This window comes from Apis laboriosa, unplaced genomic scaffold, assembly GCF_014066325.1.
Source record: "Apis laboriosa isolate Shangri-la unplaced genomic scaffold, ASM1406632v1 scaffold13_cov153, whole genome shotgun sequence".
NCBI lineage: Eukaryota > Metazoa > Arthropoda > Insecta > Hymenoptera > Apidae > Apis > Apis laboriosa.
Genome location: NW_025221370.1, coordinates 1,448,189 through 1,465,661, shown reverse-complemented (window position 1 = coordinate 1,465,661; position 17,473 = coordinate 1,448,189). Strand labels below are relative to the sequence as shown.

General features: G+C 21.9%; 5 protein-coding genes across 6 annotated transcripts; 1 reads left to right on the top strand and 4 right to left on the bottom strand.

Moving 5' to 3' along the window:
• Nucleotides 1–1,977: 1,977 nt before the first annotated feature.
• Nucleotides 1,978–13,166, bottom strand: LOC122720833 (probable citrate synthase 2, mitochondrial). The gene is made up of 4 exons (XM_043947855.1): nt 13,012–13,166; nt 4,822–4,977; nt 3,246–4,166; nt 1,978–3,165 (listed from the first exon to the last, which is right to left on the bottom strand). The coding sequence occupies exons 1-4, from the start codon at nt 13,054–13,056 to the stop codon at nt 2,899–2,901; spliced, it is 1,389 nt and encodes a 462-aa protein (XP_043803790.1). The 5' UTR covers nt 13,057–13,166; the 3' UTR covers nt 1,978–2,898.
• A 368-nt stretch (nt 13,167–13,534) lies between these two features.
• Nucleotides 13,535–15,182, bottom strand: LOC122721074 (methylenetetrahydrofolate reductase 1). Of its 2 annotated transcripts, none has more exons than XM_043948308.1 (5): nt 14,770–15,182; nt 14,463–14,686; nt 14,209–14,369; nt 13,771–14,093; nt 13,535–13,685 (listed from the first exon to the last, which is right to left on the bottom strand). In XM_043948308.1, the coding sequence occupies exons 1-5, from the start codon at nt 14,955–14,957 to the stop codon at nt 13,637–13,639; spliced, it is 945 nt and encodes a 314-aa protein (XP_043804243.1). In that variant the 5' UTR covers nt 14,958–15,182; the 3' UTR covers nt 13,535–13,636. The 2 variants fall into 2 exon arrangements, with proteins under 2 accessions (XP_043804243.1, XP_043804245.1); XM_043948310.1 differs by having other exon boundaries at nt 14,466–14,686.
• Nucleotides 15,183–15,281: 99 nt separating this feature from the next.
• On the bottom strand, nt 15,282–15,690 carry LOC122721071 (phosphatidylinositol N-acetylglucosaminyltransferase subunit P). The gene has a single exon (XM_043948305.1). The coding sequence runs from the start codon at nt 15,688–15,690 to the stop codon at nt 15,301–15,303; it is 390 nt and encodes a 129-aa protein (XP_043804240.1). The 3' UTR covers nt 15,282–15,300.
• A 31-nt stretch (nt 15,691–15,721) lies between these two features.
• LOC122721072 (EKC/KEOPS complex subunit Lage3) lies at nt 15,722–16,380 on the bottom strand. Its single transcript, XM_043948306.1, has 3 exons — nt 16,176–16,380; nt 15,964–16,092; nt 15,722–15,863 (listed from the first exon to the last, which is right to left on the bottom strand). Exons 1-3 carry the CDS (start codon nt 16,190–16,192, stop codon nt 15,737–15,739), a joined length of 273 nt encoding a protein of 90 aa, XP_043804241.1. The 5' UTR covers nt 16,193–16,380; the 3' UTR covers nt 15,722–15,736.
• Nucleotides 16,381–16,662: 282 nt separating this feature from the next.
• On the top strand, nt 16,663–17,473 carry LOC122721073 (transcription elongation factor 1 homolog). Its single transcript, XM_043948307.1, has 2 exons — nt 16,663–16,992; nt 17,075–17,473. The coding sequence occupies exons 1-2, from the start codon at nt 16,877–16,879 to the stop codon at nt 17,205–17,207; spliced, it is 249 nt and encodes an 82-aa protein (XP_043804242.1). The 5' UTR covers nt 16,663–16,876; the 3' UTR covers nt 17,208–17,473.

Sequence of the window (17,473 nt, the reverse complement as noted above, 5' to 3'; positions counted from 1 at the left end):
AATAATATTATATATAAGATAATTATGCACAATACTTGTAATCTGTAATCATAAATCAATAATTTGTAATCATTTAATGATCATTAAAGATTATTTTAACATTTAATAGAACAAATAATCTATTTATTTACAAGATATATATCTTAATCTTTGTAATATTAGGAAAATTGGTTATATCTATTATGTTACTATTTAAAAAATTCCTGCTAAAATAATTAGATTAAAATCCCAAAAAGAATATATATTATATAAAAATATTTTTTATATAATATAAAATAATATATTCTTTCATAAAAATTCCAAAAAATAATGATGTAAGAAAAATGTAACAAGAAATGTAAAAACTACATTAAAATTGTATGTAAAGCATATATCTCTAAAAAACAATATAATTTAATAATATAGATATTTTTAAAAAAATATTTAGTATATCATTTCGCGAATTAATGATTATTAATTATTATTAATTATCTTCTGATTTTATCAGCTTCAAAAACTATTGTTAATTATTATTTTATAATTAATGATTATTGATTAATTGGTAATCATTAATTAGTAATATGATTTTATATTAATTACAATTTTTATCAGATTATATTTTGCCCAACTCTGAATTAAATATTTAGAAGCAGAAAACTGTTCTGTGATACATGAATTCAAATGAGATGGTTGTTTATTAGAAATATTTAATCTGATTTATATACAAAATACAATGATATCTTATAAAGATATGTTTTGTATATGCAATTCATTACAAAAAATATTTATGATGTTCTCAAATATATTATGAATATTTTTAAATATTATTACTCTAACTATTCAATTGGCAACTATCTCATATTTTATTTACTTCATGATTATACTAATTAAGATTTGTGTAGCTACATAAATACTCCAGTATTTAATAATTATTAAAAATTTGAAACAATGATAACATTATAAAAAATATGATTTTAGAAATTATTAAGATCATTGTATGAATGATAAATGCCGTCTAAAACCAGAGTGAGATCATACATTTAACATTTCATAAAATAGCAATTTTCTCATATTGAGAAATAAAGAATTGTCTTAACTATGATACAGATACATATTAGTATATGCAGTCGTTAATAAAATTTCCATTATATAAAAATTTAAAAATATAATATACATTTTTTTGTTTTGTTACAACAAATCATTATATGAATTAAAAATGTATATTACATTTAATCTTTTTGTATGGTTCAATTTTGATTGAACTAACTTCAAAAAATCACTAAATTTAAAAATATTTGTTTTCAATTAGTTATTGTTAACTTGTATAATAAATATGAATTGCGTATAAAGTTGTTAATTAACATAAGGACTGAAATTATGAGAAGTAAACAAAGTACTATAAATAATAATATACAATTTTCTATTCCCTTTGACCATTTTTATTTTTATTTTTATATTTTTATATGCATTTTTTATTATTAAATTATATAGAGTTATAATATAATATAATGAATATAAAAAAAATTATATATATATTATTATTATTATTTAAATTAATATAATTTATATACATGATAGTAAATTTTTTATATTTTTGTTTTATAATTTTTATAAATTGTAATATATTTTATTATATTTCACTTTTACTCCTGATTAAAATTATAAATAAATAAATAATGTTTGGAAATTTAGATATAATTTAAAATTTAAAAATGTTAATTGAACTTATGATTTTAATAATTACATTATATATAATTATTGTATCATATAATTATTAAAGTTATAATTACTTAAATTACAATATTTCAAACAATAGAATTAGAATGAAAAAATTAATTTTTTTATTTTTATAATCTTCTTAATCATTTATATAAAATTTATTTTAAATTCTTCATATTTTTTGTTAAGTTATGAAATAAATAAAATATTAAAATATTTAATGAACTTGTTTTTTTATGTTTATTTTTTTATTTTGAGATGTAAAGAAAAAATCAAATATAATTTTTTAAGATCTATTTATTTTCACGTTCGTTATAAATAAAGTATCGCACACACTCATTCATTCTCATAATAGTGGATCTACCACTAGGTCATCATTTTATTTTTAATTTATTTTTAATCGAAACTCGATGTAACTGAGCTATGCTTTTAAATCCAAAAGAAACTAACAATTGATGCTTTAACACTGAAATTTTTTTTACATATTTTATTAGCCCTATTTACTTTCTATTTTACATAGCTTATTAAAAATTACATTTTGCAAATTTCTGCCAATAAAACGATTTTTAATTATTACTATATCTTTTAAATGAAGTAATAATAAAAATACATACATATTATTATTCAATTATATTTTAAAAATTCTGATATTTTTTTGTTTTTTGGCAGTGTTCAATTTACAATATTTAAACAATATTCACTAAGTGTACTAACTTTTACAATGAATGTTTTAATAATTTACTACTTTTGCATTATATCACTTTGAATAAATTGTAATTGGATCATTTTTATAATTTATATTGCAAAATTTTACCACATTAGTATTTACTACACAATATTAAACACAAAAATAAAAATTAAAAAAAGAAATTAAAAAATAAGGGTCTCAATATTATATATTTTTGTGATAAAATTCGAAATATTTTTTCAAAATGTCTATATTTGAAATATAGATAATTTATACGGGAGGATTTCTGATTTAATACCTTTCGTTTTTTTAATATGACTAATTATAATATAGTATATATTTCTTGAAATTATATTAAAATTAATTCGAAATAAATTCGAAAAAATTTTCTGTGCATTAATAATATTTCTATTAAAATAAAAAATCAGTTTCTCTATTTTTAAAATCATGATGATGGTGTGACACGAACTTGAAAGATTTAAATGATTTTGATTTTTTATAAATAAAGATGTTTAAGCTCTAATACATCTCATAAGATGTTCGGTGCTCAAAGATTTAGGCCTTTCAATTGGGAAACCAAGACCACGAGACCATACAAGAGATGATAAAACACCAAGAGCACGTGATACTCCAAATAAGACGGTGTAATAGTTCATTTCTTTCATTCCATAATATTGCAATAAAACTCCCGAATGAGCGTCTACATTTGGCCAAGGATTCTTTACCTTACCAGTTTCTTGAAGAATGGGAGGAACTACTTTGAATACTTGACTAACAAGCTAAAAATATCCAAATATTATCATTAATTAAAAAGAGAATACTCATTAAATAATATATATTTTTAAACAAAATTATTTACCTTGAATAATTTATCATCAGGCAAATGTTTCAAAGCAAATTCTCTCTGGCATATATATCTAGGATCAGTCTTTCTGAGTACGGCATGTCCATATCCAGGAACGACTTGACCTTTCTTCAGTGTATTTCGAACAAATTCAGCTACTTTTTCATCAGAAGGAGAATCTCCAATTTCTTTTTGTACTTTTTCTAGCCATACTAATACTTCTTGATTTGCGAGACCATGAAGAGGTCCAGCCAAACCGTTCATTCCAGCCGCGAATGACAAATAAGCATCAGATAATGCTGAACCGACTAAATGAGTGGTATGTGCAGATACGTTTCCACCTTCGTGATCAGCGTGTATCGATAGATACAAACGCAGGAGTTCAGTGAATTGAGGATCTTCATAACCGAGCATTCTTGAAAAATTCCAAGCCCAATCTTTATCAGAATCGACAGATGCGACTTGACCATCCTTATAAGTATTTCTGTATACTGTGGCAGCCACAGAAGGTAATTTTGCAATCAGATTCATAATATCTTCATAGACGTATTCCCAATATTTGCTTTTGTGTACGCCTTTATTATATGCTTTTACGAATTCACTTTCACTGTTCAGAATAGTGATAGCGGCAGAAAATTGAGTCATAGGATGAAGAGATTTTGGAAAATTTTTTAGAGTTTTGACTACATGTTCAGGCAGGGTACTTCTAGAGGCCCATTCCTTAGATATTGATTCTACTTGCGTATTACTAGGAACATCGCCAGTGATCAAAAGCCAGAACAAACCTTCCGGAAGTGGTTCTGCACCATCCTTCGCTTTCGGTAAGATCTTCTGACATTCTGGAATCGATTTTCCTCGGAATCTAATACCTTCTTCAGGATCTAGGACTGATGGTTCCCATAGAAGGCCTTTAATTCCACGCATACCACCATACATCTAAAATAATTTAAGATATTATGTAATAACAAAGTTGAATGAAAATATATATATATATTCATTCATACTGAACTATGATATAATGATCAGATTTTGAATTTAAATATTACTTTTATATTTATCGTATAAATATAATATAAAAAAAGAAGTTTAAATATATATATATATATGTTATATTTATCGTATAAATATAACATAAAAAAAGAAGTTTAAATATATATATATATTTAATATATTGTTGTAGAATTTTTCCAGTTAAATTTTATTAAACATAAAAAACTTCATCTATTTATGGTTTTTAGAAAATTATTAGAATGTGATATTACATATTTACAGAATAAAGTTCATGATTGATATAAAAATTGCGAGTTTTTGTTTTATAATTATTAAATAACTATAATTTTTTTGACAACCTAAAAATCAGCTTATGCTGATGACATAATAATAATAATAAATAACATAATAAATATATAATAAATACGTGACATATGTGCTTATCTTTATGGTTCTTATTATCAATCTGTATCGACATTATAAAAAAAAAATCATGTTTTTCACATAGCGTAATATTTTAACATATAATCCGCTTTTGCAATATATTATATACTATTATATTTGATAATTTTGTCAAACAGAATTACATAAGATTACATACCATATCCACAGTGACCTCTCCAACTACGGCGGATCCATGTTCTTTACGAAATTTTTTAACAACCTCTAGATGTTTCGGAATTTTCTCAGCCAAGATTTTTTTTAAGTCGGTGGAACTATCGCTCAACGATCTCAAAAATACAGTTGAAGTTATTTTCTGTAAAAAAAGAAAAAATTAACTAACAATTATTTCTTGAATTTTTTTAAATTCTGTTAAATCTGAAAAAAAATTTCGTGAAAAATTGCTTATGCAAAAATTAGCTATAAGAAAAGAACCTTTGAAAAGAAATTTTCAGATTTTAGCGTATAGCTGTAACTGACATTAATGAGATATTTTCTGTTTTTGTACATTTGTGTTGGTAAAATATAACTGATAAATTTAACAATGTAAATATTATTTTAGATATAAAAATTGATATATAAAATAATTTATTTTCTAATTAAAAATAATAATTAATAATAATTACAAAAAATAATTATTAAATAAATTAAATAATATTATAAAAAAAATAAGGCATAAATTTTAGTTTTCATGAACTAAACGATCATGAACAACTGACGGATTACATAAAAAGAACAAATGGCATTTAATTATATATTTATTTGATAATTATATACTTGAAGGACTAACTTCGTAACATTGAAATACAACTGTTGGCAAAATTATTTTATTTGTTACAATTTCAATATCATTTTCATTTTTTTTGTTTTTATGCTCGTACTTATAAAATAGTTTTAAATATTAAAATAATTTTAAATAATTCTATAGAGAGAATAGATAAAATTCTTCTATTGAATAAAAATTTATATTTCCATGAAAAAATTTATGTGATTTATTAATTATTTATATAATTATATTTTGCAAAAATTAATTTTAGATCAAAGAATCTATTGTACATTAACTTGCATTCAAAAAGAATCAACAATTATAAAAATTGTAATAAACTTTGTCTTGAAATTAAAGAGTCATGCGTTAAAATTTATTATCATATATAGGCAATAGGAAAAAAAATTATATTATAATATTATGTAATAATTGTACATATAATTGAATTTGATTATGTAATAATTGTACATAATTGAATATTATATAATAATGTACATAATTGAATATCATAAAAATTTGCAAAAATATTCAATAATTTTTTTTAATTAATTTCGTTTTATTTTTTTCTTTTACGAGCATATTTTTATTTCTGATAATATTGTAATATCGATAAACTGGTTAGATAATAACTAAACTAAAATTATTCATTTATGTTTTGATGTAATCAAAAAATATATATATATATTTTTTTTTACGCATATTTTCAGATCTATAGATTTTTTTATCATCGAACAAAATATTCATTGTTTATGAGGAAGCATAAAAATTTCTAGAAAAAGTAAATGTTTGAAAGCTCCGGAGAGCAAACATCGATTCGACCGCATTTTCGCGATATGAATGAGAAATTAGGTCGAGGTAATCACGAGAAGGTAAAGCGGAACATCCGATGAAGATTGTTGAATTTTTATTTTCCGTGTTAAATTATGATTTTTCAATATTATAAATTGAATCGGTCCTTTCTTGTTTATGATATATGATATAAAATATATATATATATATATAGATATTTTAACAAATAAAATTTTTTTCAAAATACGATGATTGCATCATATAATCATAGTGATATCCTTTAATAGGTGTCCTCTTAATTGACTTCTGTAAGTGTAATAGCGAATAATCATATCAGAATGATTATTCTCCAGATGAGACTTGAATAGCTATATAGATATCAATCGTTAATTATCTTAGCCTTTCTATTAAATTTATTATTGATTTTCAGTTTATTACATATACATATATATATGCACATTTTCAATTATAATACACAAGTAAATAATTTATCAGCAAGTGAAAATGGCAAGTTGAAAGTGTGGTTTAATTTTAACACAAAAATTAGAACTATTACATAATAGTATTGTTTAATGATTTCATTTATCAAAGAGTAATGACTGTCAGGATGTATTCACGTAATTCTAGAAAATATACATTTATATATATCACAAAGTTTTAAAATAGTCAAGAAGAGCAATTTGTTATATAAGAAACATGAGAACTCACGAAATAAAAAAAAAAATATTGAAAATGTTAATGCCGTATGTATGTAGTTTAGAATTATATCATTGATTCTTTTTTGATCATTATTTAATCATTTATTGTATTTATGAATGCAAGAGTTCACCTAGAATGTTATTAAATATATATTCAGAACAGATATATTTGGATAATAGCCAGAGTTCCAAATGGTCAATGACTAAAAATAAAGACTCACGTGTTCTATAATTTGACCTTTGCTACATAATGCACACGTGATAAAAAAATTAAGCTACAAGAATGTGTTCTTTACAATACTATCAATATTCAATATGTTAAAAAATTGTTACATACATGTTACATATATAATTCACAAGGACATGTGAAGTTTACGTAAAGGCTTTTAAGAATTATTATCTCATTTGAAACATTAAACTGTAAAAAACCTATATTATTTTTATTTTCAATATTTTATTATTCTAGTTAGTGATAAAATTAAATGTTTTTTTTTCATTTATATTTTTTGAAAATGATTCAATCGATCAATAAATAATTAACTTTGGATCATTTGTTAAGTTTGAATTAAAAAGTAAAGCAAGAAAGTGCTATGCGTTATGATTTGCATTCATATGCCAAGAATTTATTGTACTAACAGTAAGTAACAATATACTTAAGATGTAATACAAGACGGATATCAGATGGTAACCGCAACGATGTAATAAAATACTAATTGAACAGATTGACAGTGACTTTTATTTCCGTTGTGCATATCGTTACAAATCAGATCGAGATTTAACCCACGACGATCCAATTCCTCCGTTATTGATCAGTTTGTCAGATCGAGAATTATGTTACGCATTTGATGAAAGTAAAAAAAAAATTATTCATTAGAATTATATATGTGAAAAAATTAATTAATTAAATTGAGTTAATAATAATGAAACATTGAATTAAATTAAAAAAAAATTGGGAAAATATATCAATGGAAAATAGACAAAAAATATTGATTTAACTCTATTCAATATATTCATCGGATATACCATAATTCTATTGTCATTTATAAAGCTTCAACAATCTTTACAAAGCTTATTTAATAATGAGAACGCCTCTGAAAACTATTTCAATGAATTCATTGTTGAAAGATGTAAAAATTTATTAAAATGGAAAAAAATAAAAATTCGTGATATTATCTAATTTAAAGATAATTTAAATAAAAAATTTTTGAAAATTTTTATTATTAAAAAATCTTTTAATAATAAATGAATAATGAATTTTAATTCAATCTGTGTATTTCTCTCTTGAAAATAAATATTGTAATATAAATGATTAATTGTAAAATTGAAACTTATTCACTTGTAAAGAATTCAAGAAAAGCGTATTGTAAGTCTAATGTCGATTGAGAAATCAAGAACTTTCTTAATCAATTAACTTTCACCATAAACGATGCATTTTCACTGCATTCCTTGTATCTGATAGATCAATTAGAGAATAATATGAAAAACATTTTAATAATTATTATTATTAACACAATTATTTATTTTTTATAGTTACATGTAAATATAAAGTAATACAATCATAAAATAAATAAATAAAAAAAGATATAAAAGAAAAAATATTGATCCGTTAATTATAGTATCTTGTTCTTAATTATAGTCTTGTGATTTTAATATAAAAATATTTATAATGATCGATTCATTATGTTTTTAATAATTTTATATTATGTAGCTATTATTTACAAATATATGACATTCAAATGTATTAATTTATAATATAAAATTGATTTATAGTACTGATAGTATAGATTGTTGATAGAGAACATCTAATAACATATAAAATTATTGAAGTATATATACATTGATATAACATATCTAAAAAGCATTCTTTCCATGATTAATGACTAGAAAATCCTAAACGAAAGAGGAATTTTTCTCTTTTTATTTTAGATGCGTTAAATCTATAAAACAAATTTAATTTTATTGTTTTATATTTTATATTTTATATTTGTTTTATATTTTATAACATTCAACTTTAACTTAAGGATTACCAAATTAAAAAAGCACGATTCCGCTTCAGTTTCTCAGATATGCGTGTACATATCTTAATGTATATGTATAGAACGTATTACATTTTTAATAAAAAAAAAAATTTAATCCATTGATAATAAATATAAAATTTTAAAAATAAATAAAGAGAATGAATTATATGAAATATAATAGTAGATATTAAATTCAAATCGTATAATATAATATTAATTGATTCACAAGATTTTTTATCACCATTCTTTCTATTCTTTAAATAAAATTATTACCTAAGCTATAAAGCTAATGACAAAACCAGTTTCTGAGCTAATTCTTACATTTTAATCAGAAAACAAATACAAAATTGATTTATGCAATCGTCTAGTTAAATCTACAACAAAGATTAAAAACAGCATATAATTGAACATATTACGAATAAATTTATTATTTCCTACTTATAAGGCAACGAATTTTCCTTTTATAATGATATTTAACCAATTAGATTTCACAAAAAACAAAATGATTTTCTAAATTATATAAATTATATTTTTTAATATATACATTTCCAAATGTAATTTAAAGAATAAAAAAAATGACAAAGATCGATCAAATTTCGAATCAGTGAATTGATTCTATTGCAATGAACATGGATTATGTCCCACGTGTAATATATGTATATATTCATACATTTGACGTCATTGATCGCGCGTTATTCATTTTGCACCATGTGACTCGGAATGACATTATTTGTGCCCATAATCGTTTAAATTCTTCTTATTTTTTAATCATTTATTGTACGATGTATTGACGCTTATGATTTCAATGATATCTTTCAAGAAATCTAATCAAAACACTATTGTACAATCTCGATCGCTTTGAATCGGTATTATAAAATTTAAAACATTTAAAAATTTATTATTCTTAAAAATTTGAATTTTGAGAAATTCAAAATCCCTTTCGTTTTCAATATAATAAATGAACAATTTGTGGTATTGCAAAAAATTCATATGATACGACAATGAACGAACATTGAATGATCATATACAATTTTATTGTTGAACTTTGGGTACATGCGTCAACGGTATCAGGTCAATTGCATTACTCATTATTACATTATCATGATTATAACTTGGTTTCTTTATATTGATATTTCAACAGAAAGGCCCTATCTTTATCTTATCTAAACACTACAAGTTTATTGTTCTGTCGATATAATTTAATATATTTAATATTAAATAGCGTGATTGAATTGTAAATTTTTAAATTTTTAATTTTTATTTCAATATTTACGAACAAATTGCCATTACTTTGAACAAAATAGAGCGTTTCCGAAATCATAATGATATTATATTAAATAAATTTTTCTTTTTATATTTATATTTTTCTTTTATGTTTTTTTTAATTTTATATATATATATATATATATATATATATATATGTTGATTTATATTTGGATAAATACCAAAAAAATGTGCTTTTCCGAAAGGAAATTTCCATGCGCGAATGCACATTTCAACGAAATGAAGATCTTTGGCCTTATTTCTTTTTTCATTCGTAAGTTTATCAAGAACAAGTTTTTGTTTGATCCTCATTGTATGTAAGTATCATATAATCTAAAGAATTTTAATTTCTTCATACATAGATGTTTAATTTTATTCTTATATATTGCGAATGAATTTTACAATTAATAAAATTAATTTTGTGAAAATTCAAAGAAAACAAATTAAATATTGATTGGTATATTTCGGAAAAATTTTTTATTATAATTATATTACTTAATTTAACTATTATGTCATATACTTATTAAAATATACTATTTTAATTTTTATTAGAGTAAAAAAATAGAATATCTATCAATGGAATTTTCGCAAAAAATATTCTTATCAATTTGCATAAATGTATAAACATAAAATTTAATCTTAATTAAATAAAGATATACAATTTCTTTGATTAATTGTTTGCATTTATGTAAAAGACTATATAGTACTCATTATGATTACATAACTAAGCTTGTGAAGGGCATTATCAGATAGAACACACCCGTGAACTACAATTATCTAATTGATTTCGCGCCATATAATCATCGAATGGCGCTAAAATGACCGAGAGGAGGGTGTCACGCATGATCCAATCTTTATTAACCCTGAAATTCAATCATTTTGCCGACAACTGGACGTTTCTATTTAACTTCACTTGAATTCGAAGTTATTAAACAATAATTCCACTATATTTTTTTAATATATTTCATAATATCTTTTATTGAAGCAATGAAAAAATTAATTTTAATTGAATTATAAGAATTTTGTATAAAATATGAAATAAACAAATGAATTCAATAGAATTTAACTTTTTCTTTTACAATTTTTAATTGTTATACCGTTGCTAATAAATTATTTTATAAAGTATTTGAATATTCAAATTAATTTGAAATTTTAAGTTATTTTAAAATATCAACAAATTAAATTAGCTTATATAAATATTAAAAATATGATTCTGTATATTACAGAAAAAAAGAGAGAGAGAGAGAAAAAAAGAAATGATTCTGACTTAATATCACAAGGTCATGTTCATATATCTATGATATTAGGTAATCGATGAACCATCTGTAACTCGACATAGAATTTCTAAATCTGCCAAAAGTTACAATAGATATACATTAAAATATATAGCTATCGACTTAAAAATTATAATTATAATATAGAGAATTCAAATGATCCTAATACACATAGAAATAAATCAGATGTATAAAATATACGATATATAGAAGTAAATAAAAAAAATCAGTTCATATAATGATATTCAAAAAACTATATAACAAGCTATATAAAATTCGATCACTAAGCAAGTATTAATCAAATATAGGTTATGAAATAATTATTAATATGAAAGAGAATAATACAAATTTTAACCTTGAATTCATTCTAAAATTATCACATCTTACGAAATTATACTGTCGTGCACTTCTCAATGAATATGTCGAAATAAAAGATTTTTAAACATTATGAGATATACTACTTACAAATTTTTGTAATTATAAAATTTGATATAAATTTATATTATCGCCAAATTTAAGTTTGGCGATTGTATTAAAGTTTGATTATGTAAATAGAATGGTAAATATATTATGGCGATAAATTATACCTAGAAATCAACTGATTTGATTTTCATTAAACTATTCTTTTAATTTTTGTATTAATAAATGAATCTAATATTTTGTTTTTTTTTCATTATTACATATCATATTATATAATTTTATGTTTTAACTAATTAATATTAAATTTATGTAAACATTATAATTTTTAATTTTACTTTGCATTAAAATTTTAAAATATTGTATTTCACACGTAAAATTTCATTAATAAAAATTAAAACTATTAAAATATTTAATCAATAATACATATAATAATATTATTATCTATATCATTTAAAAAATCACTTATAAAAGCTGAATAATTAATACATCCGGTATATAATTTATGAGATAATTTATTAGATAATATTCAATAATTATATATCTTCTAAAAATTTATTACGTAATCACAATGAAATTCAAATTAATATCAATTTTTATTAGTTAGATAAATCTTATATCACTCCTACATCACATATAATTCGATGTACATTTTTAAATAATTAATCAATATACATATACCTACTTTATAATCTTCACAATATTTTATATCAGTATTGAATGCAATGATTAAATTCAATAAAATGCTTTACATTAGAGCTCAAAAGATATTGCTTCAAAATAATATATAGCGTTATTGGAACTTCGTAAGATGTTTGTGAATATTTGCTCAATATGTAGAAAATCTTTGATCTCATATAGCTTTTATAGCTGACATTTTACCTGTTCAATCAATAAATACAACCTAATATCTTGCTGTGTTTCGAAAAAAATAAATAATAATAAATATTTATTTTTATATTATTATTTATTTGAAATTCTCCATCATTACAAGAAACAATAAAATATGTTAAACACCTGCTTATTATTCGAATTTTGTACCGAAATGATATAAAGTGGTTTTGAAATCACTTAAATATATTGTGAATCCAAATTACTTAATCTGAAATAAATTTATAAATTTACCTGGATTTCTAAACAATGTTTTGGACCAAAACGGAATAACGCCATGTTCTTTATATCCTGGTTTATAGATCCTTCTTTCTTGCTTGTTATCGTCAACACCAAGTGACCACGCGGAGCTCTGGCGCCCAACTCAACTAACTCCTCTGTTCGTTCGTCATGAATATTTCTACAGCGCATGCGTGAAACAGCAAGTGTCCTCAAAGGATCATTTTTACTTATAAATCTGCCACGTTACATTCATAAGAAATCTTAAAATTAATTTTTTTAAGTCTTAATAATTATTTTAAAAATATTAAAAGATAATATTTAGATTTTATAATAAAAAACAATAGAATACATAATAAATTTTAATAAAGATTCCAATGTTATTTATACAATAAATTAAATATTTTAATATTGTGTTATTGTTCCAGTATAGGGAATTTTAATAATTGGTAATCGATGTTTTTTTTTAGCGCGAAATACAAGTATATTTAAATAGTATCACATATATATAAAGAAAGCTACTAATATTTTTTAACATTATATATATATATACATATATATACATAAATTTTAACGTTTATAATTTTTCATCTTTATAATATAATTATTTAATCACTTGAATTTCTTCTATTTCATAAAATTAATAAAAAATGCCAAGTTTATCACATATGTCTGATGATAACGATGGTCTAAAATTTATATAATATATGAATAAATATAAATAAATAATTTTCATATTTTTTTATATAATAATAAAATATAATTAATAATTACTTATTTAATGTGAAAAAATGGAAGCCACAAGTAGTTGTACTTGCAATAATATCTTTTATAATAGTTTTTAATAATTCTATTCCATAAATACGTACTTCTTCATCATTGTCTTTTATACATTGCAAATCATTTAAAATAATTTGAGGTATTTTAACATTACAAATTTTTGCCATTTTTTGAAAACACGTATAATTTGGAATTGGAAATATACCTGGTATAATTGGAACATTAATTCCAATTTGCTTACAATCATTCACAAATTTAATAAATATGTTTGCTTCAAAAAAAATTTGTGTTATTATAAAATCTGCTCCTGCATCAACCTTTAAATTAAAAAAAATTAATGTATTTTAATATAAAGTGATACATAAAGTAATGATACTTATTAAAGTAAGTAAGTATTTATTAAAGTAAGTAATTGTTAATTAAAGTAAGTACTTTTTCTTTCAAATAAACTAAATCCATTTCTTTAGATAATGATTTTGGATGCATTTCTGGATAACCAGCAACACAAATGCAAAATATTTCACCAAATTGATTCCTTATAAAACGTACTAAATCAACTGCATATGGAAACTCACTATTTGGATTTGATGAATCTAGAATTTTTTTTATAAAATTAAATTAACATAAAAACTTTTATTATTAATGAAAAATTCTATATATAACTTTTTCAAATAATGTTTAATTACCACCCTTTAATACAAAAATATTACGTATACCGCGATCTAATGTTTTCTTTAGTATAATTTTTACATCATTGCAAGTTAAGTCATTAGATGTAAGATGTAAAAGTATATTATTGGGAAATACATTATACATATCTGAAGACAAATAGTTTTTTATTTCATTTTTCATATGTTTCCATGTTAGTGCATAAAAAAGTGGATGATATTTATTCATTTCCATAAAAAAGCTAATAACCAAAATTTTTATTTATATAGAAATATATAAAAGTATAAATATATTGAATTTTATGAAATATAAAAATATACTTACTTTTTATAAAAATCATTGTTTTCTACATGCATAAATTCAAAACTACAAAATATAGTATTTGTGTCAATTACATTTTTTAATTTATTTCTTAAATCAACGATTTCGTGTTCAGTATCTTTAGATTGATAACCATTTCTATTATCAATATATTGATTGTATGTTTTACGTTTTAATGCAGTTTTTGTCATAGTATTTTTTAATTTAGATATAAAAAATAATTAACAATGAAAAATTTGTTCGTATACTTTATATTGTATAACATTCTCGTTGTCAAATTGCGCAATACAGGAAATGTACATATAATTGGTTTCTTATTTCTTATGACGAAATAATTTCTGAAGTACTAATATATAAAAAATAAAAAATTAATATTATAATATATTTATTAAAAAATTATTAACATATTTGTCAAAATATTAAAATTTTTACTAATTGATCTAATTTTATTTTGTAAATTATTATATTTTCTTGTGTCTTATATGTATTTAATATTTTTGAATAAAATATAAAAATTTTTAATATCATTTATTGTTAATTTATTGTTTTTTTTGATAAATACAATTTCCTACAAACTTTTGTTATTGGAATATCATACACAGGTGGTATACCATCTGGAATAGTTTCTTTTTTTGGACATGAATATTTATCTGTAATAGTTGCAATATCATTAATATCTGGTGTCATAGACAAGTTTATAGCTGGATAAATAATAAATGCAAATATTGCAAGGGCAGTTAAAGCCCAAATTGGAATTGCTATAGCCCAGTACTTAGAAGGCCAATATGTTAATCCTAACTCGTATAAAATTTGGTCTGGTATTACAGCCCATACCAAAAATAAAAGAAATAACATATTTGAACTTATGTATAAAGCATATCCATAAACAGATCTTGGTCCATATGGAGCTGGAGTATGTTCCATTTTATAAAAAAATATAAAAATATTTTTAAAAATAATGAATATTTACTTAATAATAATCATAATTTGGTACAGGTGGACCAAAAAGTTGCATAGTTTCTGTTACTAAAATTATACTATCAAAAAATGATGTCACTGCCACTCTAACTTTTCGTGCCTCAGTTCCAGAAATTTCTCTATAAAAAATATTATAAAATTATAAATTAAAATATGTGCAAATATATATCATATATATTTAAATATGTATTAATAAATATAAAATACAATATAATTTACATTTGTAATAAATTATTGTCCAATTTCAAAGATTTTGAAATACTACTTCTTGAAGGCTCTGTATCAACTCTCAATACTTGATAAGCAATTTCTGCTTCCCTTGATGAAGGAAAGGGTATTAACAAATTTCTATACAATATTAAGGTTATTTTTACATTTGTTTTATAAATTGCATATATTAATGAAAAATCATTACATATTTTAAAGGATACACATTGAAAGTACTCATGACATTTCATCAATAATTTATTAATATAAAAATATTTTTTGTAGTATTAATTATACTACATAGAAACGTATATAACTTATCTTATTTTACTCGCATATTTTGAAATATTTAAATAATTAAAAATATTTAATTATTCATATATAATAACTAAATATTAAGTGTGTGACTTGTTATATATAATAATTTATTAATTTGGTTACCTTTTATAATATGATTATTTTGTTAGTATTAGTACATATTTAAAATATGTATAATCATTAACTAATGTATAATTACATATATACAAGTTTAGTAATTTTCTTCAAACGGTTTAGTGTCATTAAAATTGACAAATATCGGGACAAAATGGTTGCCAATGACGTAAGAAAATAGCAAAATGGGGGAATTGCAGAAGAATGATACTTCCGTTAATATAAAATAAGAATATCGAACTTATGCTTCGTGACTTGTGTAGCTTTTTCTCCCACTTAACGGGACATCGTTTCCCCCATAATTCCCCCACTCTTTATTACTTTTGCCTCGCAACTGAGAATTTCAGTCAACGTTGAGGCTTGTATTCGCTTATTGTACACGACGCCTTTATAGCATAAATAATAAAAACTTGATATAATCTTAGTATAAGTCAGTATATGTTAAATATGAAAAACATTTAATAAAAAACATTTATTTTATATTTTTTATATAATGGGTCGAAGAAAAAGTAAAAGAAAACCACCAAGTAAAAAAAAAGCAATTCAACCATTAGACACGCAATTTAATTGTCCATTTTGTAATCATGAAAAATCATGTGAGGTTAAGATGTACGTTAGCTAAAATGTTATGATAATTTTACCGCCAATTTTTATATTGCTCAAATTAAAATATTTTTCTTTTTAATTACAGGGATAAATCAAGAAATACAGCAAGAATTACATGTAGAGTTTGTTTAGAAGATTTTCAAACGACAATTAATTTACTTTCAGAACCTTTAGATGTATACAATGATTGGATTGATGCATGTGAAAGTGCAAATTGAAGATTATTGTTATTTTGATGTTTGATTCAAATTTATTATTAGATTATTATATAGATAGACTTATTTATTTCTTTGTTTTACTAAATTGTAAACACTTTATAATATAATGAATATTAAATTGTACACGACACATAAGTAAGAACTTTGCTATATATTTTATATATTAATGAAAAGATATTTATAATTTTGTAAATTTAATATTTTATTAGTTCAAAATAATACAACTTTATATATGTCTTATTATAATATAGATATCATAGATTATT